Source organism: Aulonocara sp. 'chitande type north' Nkhata Bay, linkage group LG23, assembly GCF_057382095.1.
Source record: "Aulonocara sp. 'chitande type north' Nkhata Bay isolate Kocher_YH1m ecotype deep benthic linkage group LG23, A_spYH_male_GT1.1, whole genome shotgun sequence".
Taxonomy (NCBI): domain Eukaryota; kingdom Metazoa; phylum Chordata; class Actinopteri; order Cichliformes; family Cichlidae; genus Aulonocara; species Aulonocara sp. 'chitande type north' Nkhata Bay.
The window spans coordinates 50,965,401-50,986,070 of NC_141365.1; the positions used below are offsets into that span (position 1 = coordinate 50,965,401).

Sequence of the window (20,670 nt, forward strand, 5' to 3'; positions counted from 1 at the left end):
CTCGTTCGTACTCCATTTGGGGCAGCAACTCATGCCCGGCCCAGAATAGGAACTCCACCCATCTTTTCTGATCTTCAGAAGTCCATATATGCAAGATAAATGGTAAATTGACTGGATTTTATAGCACTTTTCAAACTCAAGCACTCACTTTATACATCATTTACTCATTTTCACCCATTCATAAAAGCATTTTTTCTACCTAACGTTCACACACATTCACACTCCAATGATAACATTTGATAATCAGAGTTTAGAACAGCAGTGCATCTTCCTACCTTCAGCTAGTAGCTCAAGAAGGAGAGATCATTTGAAAGATTTAAACATGATTTACTGAGATAGAGAAACTAATGTATTTGGCGATTAGACCAATGACCCATGATGGCAGAACAGGTGACCACCGGTGAAAGACATGAAGAAACTCTGGAAGCTAGTACCAAAGGAGACATGGTCCATCCAGTGGCTTGGCACGAGGCCACTGATGGCAGAGGATATGATTAACTGGAAGCTAGTGCTGACACAGACGACACCTTAGGTGGCATAGCCAGAAGGTGGCTAGGATGGAACCCAACAAGGGTGATATAGACCCTCGGGTGCCTTGGACAGAGGCCGACAATGGCAACAGAGACCCTAATGTGGCTTAAAGAGGGGCCCTTGGGTGACGTTAATGGAGGCCATCACATGGATTGGACAGAGAAGGATGACAGCAAGGATAGAAAGAAAACCCTCGTGGCCTGCCAGGTAGCCAACCACAACAATGAGTTCCCATCAATGGCTTGACAGATAGCCGGGGATGACCACAGAAACCCACAACCTCAGGCAATATGGCATCCTCGGGCTCAGGCTCAGACAACACAGGACCCTCAGGCTCAGGAATCAGCTGAGGCTCAAGGATGTCAAGATTCACTGCACATATAGGAGACTTTGGAAACACTGGTGGTTGGGGCAGCTCAACAGAGCATGCAGCAAATCTTACAGGGGACAGGGACTGTGGCTGTTCTGGCTCAGAATTCCCCCAGAAGTCCCAGAGCACAGTCACAATATCTGGGGATAGTCTCTGAGATGGTGTGCTCATGAACACAAAATTCAATCTCTGGAGGGGTCATCTCGGCAGCACAGTAAACAGTTTCTGTGTGAGGTACCAGCTCAGAAATGGAAAACATTGTCTCTTCCTCTGAAACACCAATACAGTCGTATCACTGTTTGTCGGCACAGAAACACCCCAAGTATTTCACTGTTGACTGCTTCAGAGACTGCCGTGGACTTCTTCTTTATTACTGGGTGTCTGAGAAACACCAGACAAACATTATTATCTGTTCCAGAAACAGAAAACTTTCTTTGGTTATTGGCCAGCTCACAAATACAGAACACATTTTTTATACTGACCGACTAAGAAATACAAAACTCATTACAAAATTCAAAGAAACACACTTCAGTCTTTGAATGAGGTGACCACAAAAAACATGTTTTGAACTGGTCGTCTGGTCTTTCTTTCTTTCTTATATTGTATCATCAACAGTCTGACTCAGACACAAAACCCTCAGTTTTTAACTTTGCTGGTTTAGCGGTTATGCTGATGGTGAAGAGAACACAGAACAGTCTTTGCTTAGATTTCTTCTGGCTGGGGTAGCACGAGAGAAGACGTCTTTTTCATTCAGCCTAGAGGATTGTTGTGGAGACCCTGTTTTAGCAGATACCAGTGGAGCTGCAAATGTGGGCAGTAGTGAAAGGTACCGGTGGTGGCAGCTTCACTTCCTCCTCAAAGTGGGAACCGGTTATGGTGATGTCAAAAAGCATGTGATCCACTGATGTGGCAGTGATGAAGGGCTCGTCCACTGCAGCGATGACATAGAAGTACTGTTGGGCTCAGTCTTTTTATAGTTGTGTTCTTCTGTCAGGTTAGCTGTGTGGCTGCAGGAGTAAGACCCAAAAGGCGGGAGTTGGAAATAAGGGATAAGCAGTATCATGCTAAACTCAAGGCAGTAGCCACTGACTTAAGTTGGAGCACATGGAATAGAAAAGCAATGAACACACACCATGAAGAATACTGACACAATACAGACACACCAGATAACGAACAGAGACCTATACACAAAATACAAGGAAGAACAAACATCAAAATAAAATAGAAAAACAGTGTACAGGAGGACAAAGGGAGAAAGGTAAACAAAGATTCAGAGACCAGACGGACACAAGGATAAGGCTGAGAAAACAGAAAGTGAAAACCAAAGATGATAACTAAATATTACAAAACCAAGACACATGAACTCAACTACAACATAAGCAGGGAAGATGACGCTAAAATACAAACCGACGACTGAAAAATACAATAATGAAATGAGAAACAGCAATCAAACAAATACTACGAACAAACCAAACTAAGAAACAAATGATCCACAAAACAACAACAAAACATGAACTCACTAAAAACTCTGCGTTCAACACCGAGGGACCATGACAGCTTTGGAAATTTCAGACACTTCAAACAAAATTAGGAGATGATTATCAATATTTGTTTTGGGTTTTAATCATCTATCATCTGTTTGTGCAGGATCTGTGGTGACCCCCTTCGAGCAGGGCGTCTCTCCAAACAACGTGCCGTACTACATCAAGTAAGTGCTCTGGTGCTCAGCTTGTAGCCCTGCTTGTCCTCTTCATCGGCTACACACAATTTTTAACTTTCATTCTGTCGCACTCTGGTTTCCCTGGGCTGGGGCGCAACACAGAATAAATGTGCTTTGGAAACTTCAAACTTCAAAACTACAAACTTCATTAGCGAACATGATTTGTGACAGTAGGCAGTCTTAAACTAGCAGTGGGGCTATTCTTTCTCAAATCAAATAGGCCTTCCAAGATATGTATGGTATATAATGGTCTGTCAAACCACTTTCAGGCCTTTTTTATTTTATTTTATTTTTCACATTGTAATCTGAGGCAATAATAGTACCTCAAAGACTGTTAAAGACAGACGATTCACTGGTCTTTCTTCCCATCAAAATGAATCAAAATCTGTAATTTGTGAAAAATACATGAAAAATGTCTGTCTATTGGCCACGTCTTAATGCATGCCCAATCATCCAGGCAAGTGAAGACGCTCCGTCCAGATGAACAGAACTTTTGGAGATATCTGTTGGCTAGTTAAATGCCTCTTGCACAGTGTTTCATGGAGAAGCATCTTGCTGTTGTGGTATGGTAGAAATAAAAACAGAATTGGTCACATTCTACAACAAGACCAAAGGAGGTGTAGACACATGGACCACATGGTTAGCACCTACATATGTAAGTTTAAAAACAAAGAGGTGGTCAATGGTGCTGTGGTATGACATACTTAACATTGCTACCCTTCACCTTTTCATAGCTTAGCACCCTGAATTCAAGAGCAGAATCACTAATGCACAACTCACACCACACATGAGAACTCAACTGGAAAGTTGCTCCCAACAAAAAGCCACAGGAAAAGCAGACAAGCCCAACCAAAGAGAAACAAAGATCATGAAGTCAGAAGTTGGTGTGGTAAATCCAGTGTATGGATGTCATTAGATGTAGCGATTGTTCTGTTCTGGAAGAGTGTACCCAGTCACTTGTGCATGTAAGGGTTAAAAAGTATTCTGCATGCATTATTTTGCAGTATTATATGTCATTCAAAAATTGCTAAGAATTGTCTTTTCTAATTTAAATTTTATTACTGTATGCTAAAATAACTTGGACCTTTGGACCATAAAAGTAAAGCAAGTTGGAGAAAGACGTACAGGAATATTTTTTAAATTGTCTGATTTTAGATGGAATGACCCAAAGTTGGTCCTTTTCAGATTCAGATCAACTTTATTAATCACAAAAGGAGGCAGTTTGTTCGCAGCTTACCCACACAACCTACTCCCATAGTCAAACACACAACCAATAATCACAAACACTGTTGCATGTCAATTTCTTACACTGTAATATTTCTTTTTCAGCAGAGGCAAGCCAAGGACGCGAGATACACTCAAAGTATTGTTTCCCAATTTTTAATAGTTCAAGGTGGATTGTTACATCGTGGCACATTGTTTGGTCCATAACTGTGGGCTTGCCTGGTATTGCTGGTCAAAGATTCATCCACTCAGGATACGTTCAGTCGTTTGCTGCTTTTAATGCAATTCTTCATTTGTCTGCACTTTTCCATCCACTCAACTGTACGTCCAAATTTGAAACAAAGTACTGACTCTTTAGACGAGAAAAAGCAGAAACACTTGCATAAAAACATATACACATCAACTCACTGACTCCACATTGGGAGTCACCACCGTAGCATTATATTTGGGCAAATTACTTTCATGCTGTGTGGTAAAATGTTTGTTTGTCGGAGGCATTTCCTCTCTTTGTTGTGATCTGTCTTGGGGTAATTATTATTATGTAAATATATTACACATATTCACAAATCAGTTTTCTTAGAAGTAATGTATTACTCCCAGGAGAAAGTAATTCATTACACTACTTGCATTACTTTGAAGTTTCTCCATAAAATGACCTGAAATACATTGTCTCATAATTACCAGCAACAGTATAAACCTTTAGGCTACTGTCCATACACAAGCATAAATCCATATCCTAATGAGTGCACACATATTATCTTTCTCTTAGTTTTCAGCACAAAGCAAAGATGAAATCCAGCACAAAGACACTTTAGTGATAGCCACAGTGATTCTACTGCAGGAACAGGTACAAGCTGCAGCCTGACTGCTCATCAGTTTGTTGAAGTGTTGAAGTTCGGGGTCTGGCTGCTGGCCTGAGGTTGGCAGTCACTCAGCTTCATCAACACTCTGGGTTCTTGGCTAGCTTAGTGCTAGCATGCTGTCCGAGCAGATGCTTGCAAATAGCTGAAGTTGTGTTAGCAGCATTAATTAAGTTGTTTCGGTCCTGGATGCACTTTACACATGTTACTCTCGTCCTTTTGTTTAATAAAACAAAAGTAATATTCATAGACATGCTGCAAACTGCACCATTATCCACCACTAACTGAAATCAGCTGATTGTAGCGCGACTTTAAGTAGAACTGATAGGCAGGATCGACAGGCAAGCAGACGACACGACACTGACTCAGAGAAACACAGGGTTTAAATACACTGGGGAGTAACGAGGGCAATGAGACACAGAAGGAGGGGACACCTGGGAGAAATCAGGACTGACGAGACAAGCAAAGCAGGACACATTCACATAAGACACGGACCTTCAAAGTAAAACAGGAAGGATCACACAGAGACGCGAACTTGACACAGTGGAGACAGCAACTAAGAAACACAGAGACATAAACCATAAGGCAGAGGACTCTAAGAACTGAAAGACACAGAGGGGAACTCAAACATGCAGACACAGACTTACACAGAACAGAGGGGACACAGAAACATGAAGGGCAAGGGATCGAAACTAGAAACCATCGAATAACTCACACAAGTACGATAATACAAACATCACAAAGAACTAAAAACGCTGGGTCAGGAGACCCAGGACTGTGACAAAAACTCTGTTCCAGGTTTCAGGAGATCTTTCTCATTGTGCCTTTGGCAGATCCAAATCTCATATTTAGTCACTTAGCGTTGGCTGAGGGAATAAGTTTGGGGACAGACGAACTATTAAAAGACCGTTTTTCAAAGTCATCATCACTAGAATGTTGTGCATCTGGAGACAAAACATCAGATGCTTATCAAATTTCATTTGACTGTAATACAGTCAAATGTGATCCTGTTTACTGTTGCCACTTGTGAAACAATGCGACATAAAAGATCTGGTTGAAGATGGAGGCCAGTGGGTCTGTGCAGACTTTCAGGAATGACGGGACACACTGTTAAATCCCAGAGCCTTCCCGGTGTTCTGTCTCTGGATAAGCAGACTAAACATCCTCACGGATCTTTAGCACAGGTAGGGGTCAGATGGGATGGGGTGGGGGTGCAAGTAGTCTTTTTGTATAGGTGTGAGGTGAGAGTGAGCATCTTTGTGTGTGGATGTGAGGGTGAGCAGGTGGGAGGTGTGAGTGGTTGTCTTTCAAATCTGCAGTAGAAGGTTTTAAGGCCATCAGCCAGCTGGTGGAGCAATGGACTCCTGTCACTGGTGCAAGCTGATGCAGGGTCATCGGCTGAGAAGCTGCTTTTTAGCTTTTAGCTTTAGTGCCTAATCCGGTCGCTTGCCATGCTTTTCAGGGTTTTCCATTAGGAGACAGTACCTGTTAGTACCTACTCAGCTCGGGTTCCCAGTGATCTGAAAATGTGATGTCAACAGACTGCATGCCACCGATTGGCTAATCAGCGGCATCACTCGCTGAGCCATGAGAGCGTCTCCTTCACGAAAATCAAACCCGGCATTTTTAAAACCCAGCAACGAGAGAAACAGCTGCAAAAAAAGAACATCATTGTCCTGAGTCTGACAAAAAGACACAGACCCATCAGCAGGTGTGTTCTCTCGACGTCCACCTTTGTTGTGGCGTTCATGTTGCACAGTAATTCCTTCGTGGGACGCTCAGCCACATTGCTGTGACAACCCCACGCACATCAGGCGTTGTGATGGAAAACAAGTTGAGTCGCGTAGGGACTAACGGAAAAGCGGCTTTAGTTACCCTGATCTCCTTGGTTAGCTTGTTTCTAGCCTGCTTGTAGAGGGCCCGGACCCCTCTGCTGTAGGCCTCCTCTGTGAATAACCAAGTAGCATAAACAGTTAACCTAACCCCACTAACTGCATGACTTTGGACTGGTGGAAGACGGGTACTCTGGCTTCCTCCTGCATACCTTCTTCCTTGAGTACCCACACAAACACGAGAAGAACGTACAAATTCAAACAGAAAGGACCCAGCCAGTTGATGGAATTGAACTCAGGACCTTCGTGCTTTTTAACATGGCATCATTTATTTACTTTAGCATTTATATTATTCCTGATTACGGTAACATCACCTGGTCATCTTTACTGAACGGGAAGTAAACGAAAAACTGAGTTAGTGGTTTAAGAATCCAGAGCAAAGCAGGCACAGTGTCATGATTCTGATTTGGGTTGTTAATTATAGACGTTAATGTTTTCAGTATTACTGCTATAATTTGCAAGCAGGTACACCTGTTCATAAAAATGAACAAAGTAATACTGGATACATCATTGTTATTTTTGCTGTCTATTGTCAAGACCAATATAGTCTATCCATTCACTTAACCACTGAGATCCATCAAGTCCCTTCACCAGCAGGGGGGCTGGAGCCTTTTCCAACTACCATCAGAATCAGAATAACCCTGAGGAAAGGGGCACCTGACGCAGGGCTAACACAGAGAGACAGACAACCATTATGACCTATGGGCAGTTTATAGTAGCCTAGCCCACTGACTGGATGCCTTTGGGTTTTGGGAGGAAGCCAGAGTACCCAGTGAGAACCCACACAAACACACAAGCTCCACAGAGAAAGGCACTGGCTAGATATTTTAATCCACAGTGCTAATCACCACGCCACCACACTCTCCACTGAGATCCTTATTAAATATGGTTATATTTAAATGATAACTGTCATCATTAAGTTATCCATCTTATCTATTATTTTCTAGATTTTTCTCCTTTCAATGGATAATATTTAATAATTAGGATAATATTTAATAATTAGGGTAATATTTAATAAAAGGATATTTTTTTCCAATGAGATCTCTTGTGCAAACATCGCATGAACAACAAAAGAAAGCCATGTAAGTTCAGTATAATCAAATCCCTGACATTGACTTTTCTCATGTTGAGCATTCATATTACTCGTGATTACAGCAACACCACATGGTGGTCTTCATAAAAGCAGAAGTGAGGCAGAAAAACGAAGTTAATGGTTAAGAAATACAGGGCAGACTCAAATGGACTACACATACACTAACAACAGTATAGAGTGCTTGAAAGTAAAAGAAAAAGTAAAGTCAAGGACCAAAAGCAGATGCATGGAGGCAGGCACAGGTGAACTTAAAGGGAGTCATTTATTAATAATCCCGTAGTTAAATCCAAAAGGGAAACAAAGTAAAAAGGGAAACACCAGAAGCCAGGAACTACAAACAGTTTACGCTGGGGATACAGGCTAATGATGGACGTGAACAGGTACAAATAAAGTAGCAAAAACAAGGATAAACAACAGATGACCAAACAAAGAACAAGAAGAAGACTGGAAGTACAAAGAAGGGTGTCTGGGGCAGAGATGAAACACCTGGGAAACACAGCTGAAACTCATAGACAGGAGGGTTCAGTGAAACTAAACACACAAAAGTTAGACAGGAAATAAAGAAGGAGAACATCAGTGACAGAGACTTGACATAAAAGGGCTGAAGACTAGGAAAAAATGTAATATAGAAAACTAGCAGAACACAACAGGAAGGGACAAACACATGGATATAAACACAAAGAAAATCAAGAATCATACATTTACATAAAGAAAACTAGAAAGTTAAAAACAACAACATTTAAAATCACGGGTAACAGACCCTTGACCTTAACAAAGACAAAGAACAACAGAGACAACACGAACACAATGCACAAACGGAAAAGCAACTAATAAAACAAAACAATCCTTAAATCTTACTATCATTACTTTTGGCAAAAGGCCCTTATTTGCATTTCTCCTCCGTCAGTGTGGTCTGCTTTTAGTCATGTCAATAATTTCTTCACAGTCAAGAACTGATGTAAGATCTCTCTCAAGTGACAACATCAAAGCGAGTCCATGAGGTGGACCTCATGGAGCACCTCATGGTGCCACAGGAGCACCTGCTGGCACTCCTTATTCTCCCAACACTCGAGACTCGACACTCAAACGTTCAGACTCTCTCAGGTTAAATCGACGAGTCGCCATGTCAGTCAAATTTCTATTAATAGTAAGCGCCAGTAGAGTGGTTTCTGATTTTATCAGGCCAAATGAGGAATTATGAAACCTGGCACTAAGTTCATTAAGCTGGAAGTCTATGATTTTATTTAATATAAGAAAATTGATGTGTCAGCTGACATTCTAGGAGAGTGACGATTGTAAACCCCTGTTGACTGAAAAGAACACAAAGGCTTATTGACATTTGGCAAAAAACATCTTGATGATGCCGAAGACCTTTGGGAAAATATTCTGTGGACTGATGAGAAAAAAGTTGAACTGGAAGATTTGTGTCCTTACACCTGACAGACGAACTAACACAGCAGTATATGAAAAGACCATAACAACAGTCAAACATGGTGGCCATAATTATTGGCACTATTATACAGTGGAACCCCGACTTACGAATACCCCGTTTCACGAAAAATTCAAGTTACGAAGGCGCTGAACGGCAATATTTCTGCCCGTGTTACGGCAAAATGCCCGAGTAACGAAATCCGCTGGCTCTGATTGGCTGAGCCTACAATGCCCACAATGCCTTCCAAATCATGTGACAACCCCTTGGCTTTCGTACTTGCGCTTCGCTGTTCCACTTGAACCACGTATTGTTGTTGCAGTTAGCGATGAGCCTATAGCCTATCAGTCACTCAAAACGCGCGATGGGTGCTTCGACTTACGAAAGACCCTTGGGAACGAATTAATTTGGTAAGTCGGGGTTCTGTTGTATCTGCTCTCTACCAGAAAATCCTAAAGAAGAATGCAATGCCATTCGTTTGTGTCCTGAAGCTTGGATTATGCAGCAACATAAGGATTTGAAACACACCACCGGTGAATGGAAACAAAAAAATTAAGCTTTTGAAGTGACCCAGTCAAAACATGGGCTTACATCTGATTGAGATTCCTTAAACATAACCTTAAACAGTTTGTTTATGCTTGAAAACCCTCCATGTTTTCTGAATAAAAACAATTCTGAAGAGTGGGTCAGAATTCCTCCAAAGCAAAGGGAAAAACTACACTGCAGGTGTAGCATTAAGAACGCATCAGGTAATGACTTCTACCAATTGTATCATCGTGTTTTTCTTCAATGTTTTTTCTTATTTCTCCAAATTCAAGACACTGTATATCAGAAATTCAACTCCCAAGGTTAGATTGCCAACACAAAGTTCTAGTTCAAAGTCTTGATGGAGAACAATAAGCACAAATACCCTGAGGTGTAGTGAACACCATCATGATCTCTGTCAAACTGACCTAACATTCATAATAACAGCATTATCGCTGTTGAAGATTCAGTTCATTTTCTGTTTATATATTTAGCTCTACGTCATAACAACTGTCATCTCACAATGTCTCATTTCTGTCTGCCGCTTATTTACGTTCCAGCTCATTGAAACGTCGCGGCAAAAAAGCACCGAGTTTTTTAAATGGACTAACAATGAGGTGGAGCTGTTGCTGCGAGTAACACAAAAGTACAAAGTTGCAAAAGCGAGTGAGAATTAAAGAATGTGAAGAACAGCTCTCTGCAGCGTGTACAGGCTGATGTTAATCTTTTTAGGGCTGTCAAAATTGAGAGCAATCAAAACAACTGCTGTATAATGCCCTCCGCTACCTTTGTTTAAATGGTCACATGACTGCATCACATGACTAAAATGCGTCATTGTTTTAGAAAGTCTGCGTTTTCGAGTGTCCACACTGCGACGGGACAGCTCCGTTTTGAAATGTGTGTGTTTTCGAGAGCGTTTTCAAACCGCTGCATTTTTCCATGGGGAAAAACGTCGTCTCAGTGTGGACAGGAGGCCAAAACGGAGAGAAGACGATGCAAAACGCATTAGTGTGGACGTAGCTTAATTCAGTGATGCTCTAGGAGTAAGCACTTGACAGTAGATAGGAATAACTGCCTTTCACAGAAGGAGGCAAGAAGCTGAAGGCTTAGCTTCCACTGTATTTTTGGAAACTTTGGGAAGTATGCCTGCACTCTGAGAGTGAATTCCTCTGTTGAACAACAACCAACAGAGCAGAGTCGAGGTTCTAGTTGTGGTGAAAATGAAGACGGAGGCCTCTGAGTGCCCGGGGAGAAATGGAAATGGGGGTAAGGGTTGTATGAATGACTGTCTAACAGGTAGGATGACAGGAGAGCACTGAGATTTAAAGCACGCAGAACAGAGCCTGACTGGTTTGCAGAACATGGATAAGAAAGTGTTTGGACCAGAGTATTGATGTCAATATTAAGGCTACGTCCACACGTACACGGGTATTGTTGAAAACGGAGATTTTCCGTTTTTGTTTTAAAAAGTAATCCCGTCCACACGTAAACGCAAAAATGAAGGAAAACGCTGCTAGGAACATGTCAAAGCAACATGTGGCGATATATTCCTAAGCATGTAGAAATGTTGGCCAATCAGAAGTCTAGAAGCCTCGGTGAGCGATAGTAAACAAAGATGGCGCATAGAAGCAGAACCGAGTGGTATGTGTGGAGGGACAGTAACTGTGTGTATATGTGTGAGCATTTAAACACTGCAGAGAGTACAAGTAACAGTAACAGTATTTTGTCTAAGTCCCCCATTGTAGAAATGCATTTCACCGAAACGTGGCGCACAGTGTGACGTCAAAAAATGCGCACACCTTTGACGCTGCGTTTTCTCCGTTTTCCTCGTCCACACGTAAATGCAAAAATGGAGTTTTCAAAAATATCCACCCTGGCCGGCGTTTTTAAAAATCTCCGTTTTCAGTGACCAAAAACGCCGTTTACGTGTGGACGAAAGGCGCAAACGCATAGAAAAATCTGCGTTTTCAAAAATACCCGGGTACGTGTGGATGCAGCCTACGTTTGACAGATAAAAAAACAAACAAGTGATGTAAAGAATAGACAGGTGGTTGACAGATCTTCCTTACTGAACTTAAGCATAAGATTAAATATTAAGAACAAACAGGAATCTTCAGCCAAAGAGAATTAGTAAAGTCAGCAATTGACGGCTCATTGTCGCTGGCCTTCATCTCTTAGGTGATGGATAGGATTGAGGTTGGTGTTTGTGCTGGCCACTCAGACAGGGGGGTAAAAAGGACCATCCTGGGGGCTCAGTCCTTGAACACTAATCCCAAAAAATGACCCTGACACGCATTTGCAGATATACACACATACACACCACCACTACAATCCTGCACCCCTCCTCCTCCATTTCTGGCTCTCATCATTGAGGTGAAAAACTTCTAATGGAGTCTAGGCTCCTTTGCTTTGAGAAACAGTGGGATGGGGGAAGGGTGGAAGAGGCGGGGAGCCTGAGCTCCACCTATTCAAGCAGCCCAGGCTAAGTTTTCTGGAAGCACACAGGACTAGATGGAAATTAGTTTAATTTCAAAATAAAGGTGTCAGGATTTCCAGTTCAATCCTGTTATATTTGTCATAGTTGTGTAACTTCTGTGCATATTCCCATTATTTAGCAATGAATAGCCAGGGTGTGTAAACTTGCTGAGGGCTTTGGGGGAACCCATATGGAAAAGAAATAGTAAAAACTTATATGATTTACTCATGAAAGTGGCCACTTTCTCATTACTTTCATACATTGTTTTAGTAAGTATCCAAAACATACAAGTTTCATTTATATAATTTTCCAAGGGGTCTTATATCTGTTTTCACTCTTGTATGCTTTTCATACAAGTTTCACACAAGACAGATACAAACTTTATAAGATTTATATATATCTTTTCCATATGGGAAAGCTGTTCACTCTCATATAAGATTACACCAGTAAATGTCATCTTTTTATGTAATAAGATGATAGTTCCACACCCATGTTGTCTGTTACATCAACCTTGCACTGGCTAAGACTTCGAATGAGTTCAAATGTGATGAAAAGCTGTTTTTGTTAAAAAAAACAACAACAACTCCAGGATGCATCTTGGTTTTGTTTTATTTCAGGTTGTGGTATTTGGTTAGACGTTCACACAGAAAATCCCCACTGAATGACACCTTAGTCTCACTTTTACTGTTGTTGGTCCATCAGCCAGTCACAGAAAAGTGCCCACTGCAGGTGTTTCTGTGTTTGTTATACTATATTTTGGTATCTTTGGTATTTTTTTCATGGTTCTCCCATTCGGGGCGAACACTGCTGTTTCTCCCTTACCTATTTAGGCCCACTTGTCAACAAATTAGCATTCAACCAATATAAGTGTCATCCACATTGAGAACCATGCAGGTGCATCTGCAGTGGGTGAAAACCTGTCTGTACACAGTCTGTGTCAAAATTCATACACAGATGGACACAATTACAGAACTAAAAATGATCCACTAGAAGGGTCCAGTTGCAGACGTCACCATGCACACTACCATCACAGCCACAGCTGTGAACATGACTAACTTTTTATTACTTCTGTTGTTTGGGTTTAGATTAGATTGTATGCATATGTTCCATAAATAGCCAGAATCTATAGTGGGAATATTCTTTACTTCACCAACGTCTGGGCAAGATCACCTAAAAAATATTTTCCAAACTGACAAATCTCAGAACCGTGGGTAGTAACAGACCTTGTCATACAGCTTCACTTTAAATTCAACATTCATTTTATTTTTGTAGCACATACAGAGCGAGGAGGGTGTGTACATATCTGCACATACATTAACTCTGAGCAGCACTTTACAAACACGGCTCTCCCAAAGCACACGTTTTTAATACTATTTGTTCAGCATAAATAGACAGAGGGCATAGACAGGAAAGCTGGGAGAGAGAGAGGTTAGGACATGCAGCAAAGGGCCTGCTGCTCTCCGGCCGGCCCTCGAACCTGGGCCTGCTGCTCTCCGGCCATATGGCACATGGCTCACCCACTGAGCTACACCGGTGTCCCAGCAAACACGGATTCTAACAGAAAATGAAACAGGTTATTTGTAATGAACTGTTTCTGGAGATGTACTGCAGAGCTTGTTTGGCAGTGAGTGAATGACACTGATACAGACCAAATCCTCAAAACAAGGTAGGATTTTGATCAAATAGCACTTGAATACAAATTATACCAGCTGACTGTTAAAAACCTTGAAAACTGTCCACTACAATAAGTCTGTGCTTTATGTGTTTTCTTGGGTTTCTGTTGGTTCTTCCTCTTTTTGGTATCATTCCCTTATTTAAGCCAACTTTTAGCCTGCTCAGTATTCTACCTGTGCAGATCATTGTTGCCATCAAGCCGTCCACTGTAAGTTTTTGGGAGTATTTCATGCTTGTGCATCTTCGTAAGCCTCAGCTTTGGTACAATTTCTAAGGTCCCTCTCTGTGTGTTGTCAATAGTATTAACGGATCCCAACTCAGAACCATAACTCCCATATAACTTGTTTCTGCAGTCAGGACCTCTACTTACACTTATTGTGGTGATACTTTTGCATGTCCTGTGTTTGTATATTCTGGGCAGCTTACTTTAAGGATATATGACAGAAAATGCTGTACAATCATTTCATTTTTTCCAGGGCGTTCCACTTTCTGTTAGCTTATGACTCATGCAAAGACGCCCTGCTTTAAAGCCTCAAACTGAGCCTTTTCACCATCTTCCTCTTGGTATTTTCAAATTGTATCCAAAAGAAAAACCAAATGCTCATGAACTTAATGTTGTATCCAATGTAAACTAGATATAAAGTCTGATAATACCATCAGTAAAGCGGCTAAGGTCACAGAGCAAAGGAGCTGAGGGCCATTGTCCCATAGATTTAAAAACAGCAGGATGTTGTTTTGTCAGCAAGAGGCTCACCCCCTGCTCGCCTTTAGAAAGAATGCACATTTAAGTTCTCCACTGGCTTTGGTTTTCAGACCTGGATGCTTTGTCTATCTTTGAAGCTGTTTATGATAGTAAGCAAGCAAAACGAGCACACGCCAGGGATATGAAGCCTTCTACAGGGAGCTAGTTAACTTCCTGGATAGATAGTTATATAATTAGTAAGGGAATCCACAAAGATTCGGGTCAAATCAAGTGAAAATGTGAATAAAGGCTATTTTAAAAAGAATCTGAAGCAGTACTCGTGTGATTTTTATAGGACTCAGCTTTAGATGGATGGAATGTGTAACTAAATTCTGCAACTAAGTAGGAGGATCACCCATGATTTTCTCGCGTGTTTTTGCATGTCAGGATCTTTCTGGCTTCAAGCGTTTATTTTGAAATAGTAGGCGGAAGTCGTGCATGTTGTATGTTGGGACATTGATCCTTGTGTCTCGCTGGGTCAGTCAGCCTCTGCAGCCTACAACTAGCACTTACAAAGGGAAAACACAGGCTCCGCACTGTAATCTCGGACGTCTCCCTCCGGTTGCATAGGACGCTTGGTCGGACCGCGGAAGGGGCCGGCACATCCCCTCTATTCTGCCCGGGAATCGGATCGTTCTGTCACGCTCGGAAGAGGCTCGGAAAGGCCGGCGATGCGAGAACAGCTTCGGAAGTGAGTGCTGAAGGCTGGGGTCTGTCTCTGCTGGTGATAAGTAGTCTGATTATGATGGGAATCGTGCTGGTCGTAATGCAGTAAACCTGTTCAACGCTGGCTGTGTGGCCGAGGGAGAGACATCCCCCACACTGCACACTATTTCATCCTTACTGCCGAAAATGCGCAAACATAGACTCCGCAATTTTTAAATGGCAGAGAGGTTGCATGCAGGATTTGTTTTAAATAGGTCTGCTGCCTCACTGTGTGCTCTTCTCTCCCGGCGTATAAAACGCGCTTCAAACGACTGCCCGCTATAATGATCGGATTATTTGGACGTGCAGAAAACGCCGCGTATGCTCTTGTGATGACAGAGCATACGCAATATAAAGCGATCGATATTTTTCAACAAAAGACGGGAAATCGGCTCTGTTATGTTGTCTTAAAGAGCGAACCGACCGTTGTTCTTCGGGTCTGGTTTTGGTCTTTCGGGATGGTTGCAGAGGAGCCAGCCCAGGTGTGCAGGCGGCCGCTTCTTGCTGGCTGAATCGTGCATTTCCTAAATCTCAATCCTTCCTTTGCAGGCTGCTCTTCCTCTGGGCACTTGCTGCCATATTGGAATAAAAGGGAACACACGGAGCTTCAGAGCCCCAGGCTGGGATCGGCGTGGGCTGTTTTTATTTATCCGCATGTGTTTGAACTTCACAAGACTGTGTTTTCTTTTCAATTTCTGTGTGTGTGTGTGTGTAAGCGAGCGAGCCTTGAAAAGCAGCAGGCTAATGGATCGCTGTGCATTCCTTCACACGCACAGACGTAGTCACCGCCTTTGCCAGCGAGGCTGCTCCTGTTTGGATCCGTGCGGGATTTTTTTCTTTCGCACACTGACTGCTGCAGTTTTACCGCGATTTCGATGCACTGCACTGTTGTCTATGCAGCCAACCAAGAGCTTCCAATTAGTTTAGTGATCTCTATGCAACTTCATTTAGATGAGAGCAGAGGATGCTGATGCAGACTTTTGGCCACAGTGTGAATGCAGGTGTGTGCCTATTGTGTGTTTGTGTTCATCGACTTAGTCCCGTTTATGGATGAGAAGCCACACATGGTGAATTGGCTTTGGGGCGTACTGTGTGCAGACTTTGTATTAAGCCTAGATAACCTCTTCTTTCTAGGAGAAAATGACACTTGTGTCTCAGCTTGTGCTGCAACAGAGCGTTGGAAACAAAGTCAGATCTGCCTGATATGAACAAAGCACAGATTCTTTAGGTCACTGTATTGTGGCATGTACCAAACAACAGGTAAGCATGACTCCATTTCTAAATTATCAGATTGTAAAGTATCAGACAACATGCATTGATCAGTCTGTCTGTGATAGGTTAATACGAGCTCCAATAATTAAAGGGACTTTTCCTCAAAGCCTTTTCACTTTGAGCATTTTTTACTACATTCAATCTTTCACATTAACATTACTATAGTGCTTTATTTTATGTTCTTAAGCACTCTAATTATCACTCAGTCCAGTGGAATCATTAAGGGCATGCAGATGGGCAACATAACAGTAATAGAACTAATGTTTATGTTACTTTCTGAGGAAAGACAAAGGCAAAGGACAAAAGCAAGCCAGTGTTTTTTACCCGACTATAGAATAACTGTTTTTCAATGTGTAGCGGAAGGTTCAAAAGTCCAGTATTGTGAGAATGCTTGAGCAGTTTAGTCATGAGTTGAAACGTCAACACGTCAAAGTCAAACTTAAACTATGAGTTAATAAACAGCACAGGATTCCTCGTGGCATCAGGTAACTGCAGTTCAGAGCACCAGTTTTAGTGCACTGGCACTGGCAGTGTAAATGTGCACCAGTGTGGACTGTGATGTTGTCTTAAAAGACAGAAGGGGCAAAAAAGAAACTTTGTTTGTTATTGTCTGCTCGCCATCATCATTTATCCGACTTGAAGTTTATGTAACGCCAGCCGTATCATTTTTATAGATTGCAAAATTTTGAATCCATCCGTCCTCCTCTGGATCCTTATCCCAGCTGTCTTAGGGCGAGAGGCAGGTTACACCCTGGATAGGTGGCCAATCTAGAGAGACAGACAACCACTCACGGCTGGGCCATTTAACCAAACCCCACTAACTGCATGTCTTTGGCCTGTGGGAGGAAGAACCCGATGGCGGACTTGAACTTCGGACCTTCTTGCTGTGAGGCAACAGTGCTATCCACCGTGCCACCATGCTGCCTGAAATGTGACTTGAGATTTTTAAAAATTATTATTATTATTTTAATGAAACCAAGTTAGCATTTTTGAAAAACACCAAAAGTTTCTGTAAGTGCAGGGATAACCTGAATCCCTGCACTTTGTGGTTCTCTTTTGCAAACAGCTCTGCCTTATTTTCAGTAGTTTTAAATGTGGATTTCACACATTTGGACGTACTTTAAAGGTAGCAACAAATATACATATATAAAAAACTTTCTTTGCTTTCACTTTCAGCAATAGGCAGAGGAAGATGTTGCCATAAACGAGTGTGAAGTGACTCTCATGCCTCTTTGCAGAAACATGGAAAATGCTTGTCATTGCTGCAATAAGTTATTCAACTGCCTGCTTACTGCAATTCATAGCATTATTTCTTTGCACATGTATGTGTACGTGGTGTATGACCTCACATCTTGTGTCATTGTGGACGAATTACTGGATTTCATTCCAACATTAAGAGATGCAGAGTGAGGTAATGCTTGACATTTCCTGGAAATCCCCAGTTTTGGGAAACAGTTGGATCAAATGCATCCATTCTCTTCATCTGTCAACAGTGACGTAAAGAGTTGGCGTCAGACATTTATTGAAATATATTCTTAACAACCACATTAGAAAAAAAATGACTGATGTCTAGATGATTGGTTCAACACTGAAGCCAGCCAGCTTGCACATGCTGAAGATGGGGTGCATGCAAAATGGTGAAGCACAGTCTTTACATGTTCTTCAATTACTCTCTTCTTAGATGCTTCAATTAAGTATTAGAGGTACAATACCATTACCAAAAAGATTGTTACACTGCATAAATGCAAAGAAAAAACCATAAAACATAAATAAAAATGATTTGCAAATCTCAGAAACCAACATTTTATTCATAATATAACGTAGAAAACATGTAAGAGATGTATCTAAACGGTCTTGCATAACTCTTCCCACCGACTCACATCAGGTGTTAAACTAGCGTCCTTTAAGAGTTGCTTCAGCTTCCATCTTTAAGGAACATTTTTTTGTTCCCCACAAGCTAAAGTTCTGCCATTAAGCCATGTTATTACAACAGCTCTGCTTTCTGTTAGAATTGTAAGATTGTTATAAAACACCAAACTCTGCATTTCCCACCAAAAATGATGCTGTAGCATAGAAGCAAAAGTAATTTGCCCCAAAAAATAATTTTAGACAACACTCCTGTGTTTTTTTTAAATACTTTATTTTGCAGTCACATTAATACAAGTAGTGTCAAAATGAACCTTAGAATAAATCAGTTTCAGATTTGACCAGCCCTTCCTACAGCTTAAGGTATCACATGCTCAAAGCTAAACATTTATGTAGACTGTGATCGCAGATTCCTGTTTTTTAGTTATATAAAATACCTTAATTAGGAATTACACTTTAGGTATATAGTTAAATAAGAAGCCCAAGTACATAAAAATACAAGACTTATGTTACCTAAATGAACAAATAGATAGTAGCTTTTCATTACGTTCTTAAATATCGCAGCATGTACTACAAAAATACGACTGAACTCCAAGTTTGTATAAATATGATTGTTAGTTTAAATCATTAGCATTAGCTGCTCAGTGTACAGTCATTTGTTTTTGACAGTTAACGATACATTATCAGTGCTTTGTCCTGTGGCAATGATATATTTTTCTTGAGGGACAGAGTAGCTTTGAAAGAGCACAAAGAGCCAAAAGTGGATAAGTTTGGTTCCCTTAAGCCACTGTTGATTGTTTTGTTCTTAATTCTATTCATCACAGTAGTAAGATTTTGGATGTTGTAGACGTATTGAAACGTGTCAGGAGGAAACAGGTGCAGAATGTTACCTTCTTCTTTAACACCCATCGCTGCTTTCCTATAGCGAACTACAGCTGCTCTGCACAGATGGGCGTAAAAACACAATCTGGTCTTTAAGTGATGACGTATGAAGCCTTCTTCCAGGTCCAAACTGCTCTGTGTTTATTAAGCCTGTTGTGTTTTTAACATGTTTTAATGCTTTGTGTCTCGTTCTATTTAGTCTGAGCAAGCCCCTAAAAACAGTCAGTGATCACTCTCTCGGTTTTTATTACCACTGTTCATTTTAACGCTCAGTTTTTAAAACCTTGCAGTGTAACTACAGCCCATGCAGCAGTATATTAACCTCGTATTGTGGATGGATTATCTCAGTTGTTCTCCTGACTGAAGTTTGGTCCGTTCACAGCATCCTGCCATGTGATCGCATTTGTCTCTAACCATCGGGAACCCTCACATTAACTTTTACCAAGTGGAAAAAAGTTAGCGTTCATCCTCCAGCTTCACTCTGCTAATGTGGTTATATTATGCTAACTGTAGCTAGCCACCATGTAGCACATCATTATCTACCAGCTAGCCCAACTTCAGTAACCCTACAAATGTCACTGCTGTTTAGTTTTCTGTCCTCATTTATGTTAGAAGTGATAGCAGAGCTGTACATTTGAATTTTTTCAGAAATCTCTCAGTCAGAACATGCTATATCATGTTTAGATTGAAGCTAGCGAGCTAACTTCCTGCTAACTTCTAACGTTGTTAAATTTAATAAATTCTGTTTTCATGGATGCCTGGATGTTAAACTTAATTGTTACACCTGGTAAAGCAGCAACGCTGATCATTTTATTACAGATGAAAGAATTTAGACAGTTTTTAACTCTCAGTGATGCTGCAGTGTTCGTTTGGCTTTGGGAAATGAACTTGAGTTTGGACCTGGAAACGGATAATGACGTCAGACTTAAAGACCAGATAGGTTCAAAGACACAGGAGCAGGAAGGGCTTGATAGCTTCTTGCTAATAACGGCAACTTTGCTTTCAGTGCATGTATACCCTTCAATTGCACCACTGAGTTCCCCCCTTTGACACCGTTTTCCTGCCTAATGAGTTCGCAACCTGAGGTGGAAAGTGACCACTGAACCACCTTATAGTGCTGCTTGTTCAGACCATGAATTGAAGTAACTTCAGTGTTATATTAGCAGGATATCAGCAGTTGATTGGTGGTTCTAAATTTAGCATAGGTGAGCGTGGATGTCTATATGTGTCCGTGATAGTTTAGTGTTTATGTGCCCGGCGTCTACTCAGATTCTCGTTCAAGAACATCTGTGATAACCTGAATTGGAGACGTAGTTTAGTTGGATGGCGTATCTGTTGTCTGGTGAACAGCAAAGTACTGTCCATAATAAAACTGCTGTAATATATTTTCATGTGAGACTTGGTTGTGG

At 41.4% G+C, this 20,670-nt stretch overlaps 1 protein-coding gene across 8 annotated transcripts in view; it reads left to right on the forward strand.

The window, feature by feature from the left end:
- The window catches only part of dmd (dystrophin), a 298,892-nt gene that overhangs the window by 241,732 nt on the left and 36,490 nt on the right, over nt 1–20,670 (forward strand). For 7 of the 8 annotated variants that reach the window (XM_086282547.1, XM_086282544.1, XM_086282546.1 and 4 more), the window contains one exon: nt 2,549–2,609. In XM_086282547.1, coding sequence (XP_086138673.1) covers nt 2,549–2,609 — 61 coding nt within the window. Of the gene's footprint in view, nt 1–2,548; nt 2,610–15,013; nt 15,228–20,670 lie in introns of those variants that run through there. The other variant, XM_086282552.1, reaches the window with a different exon arrangement.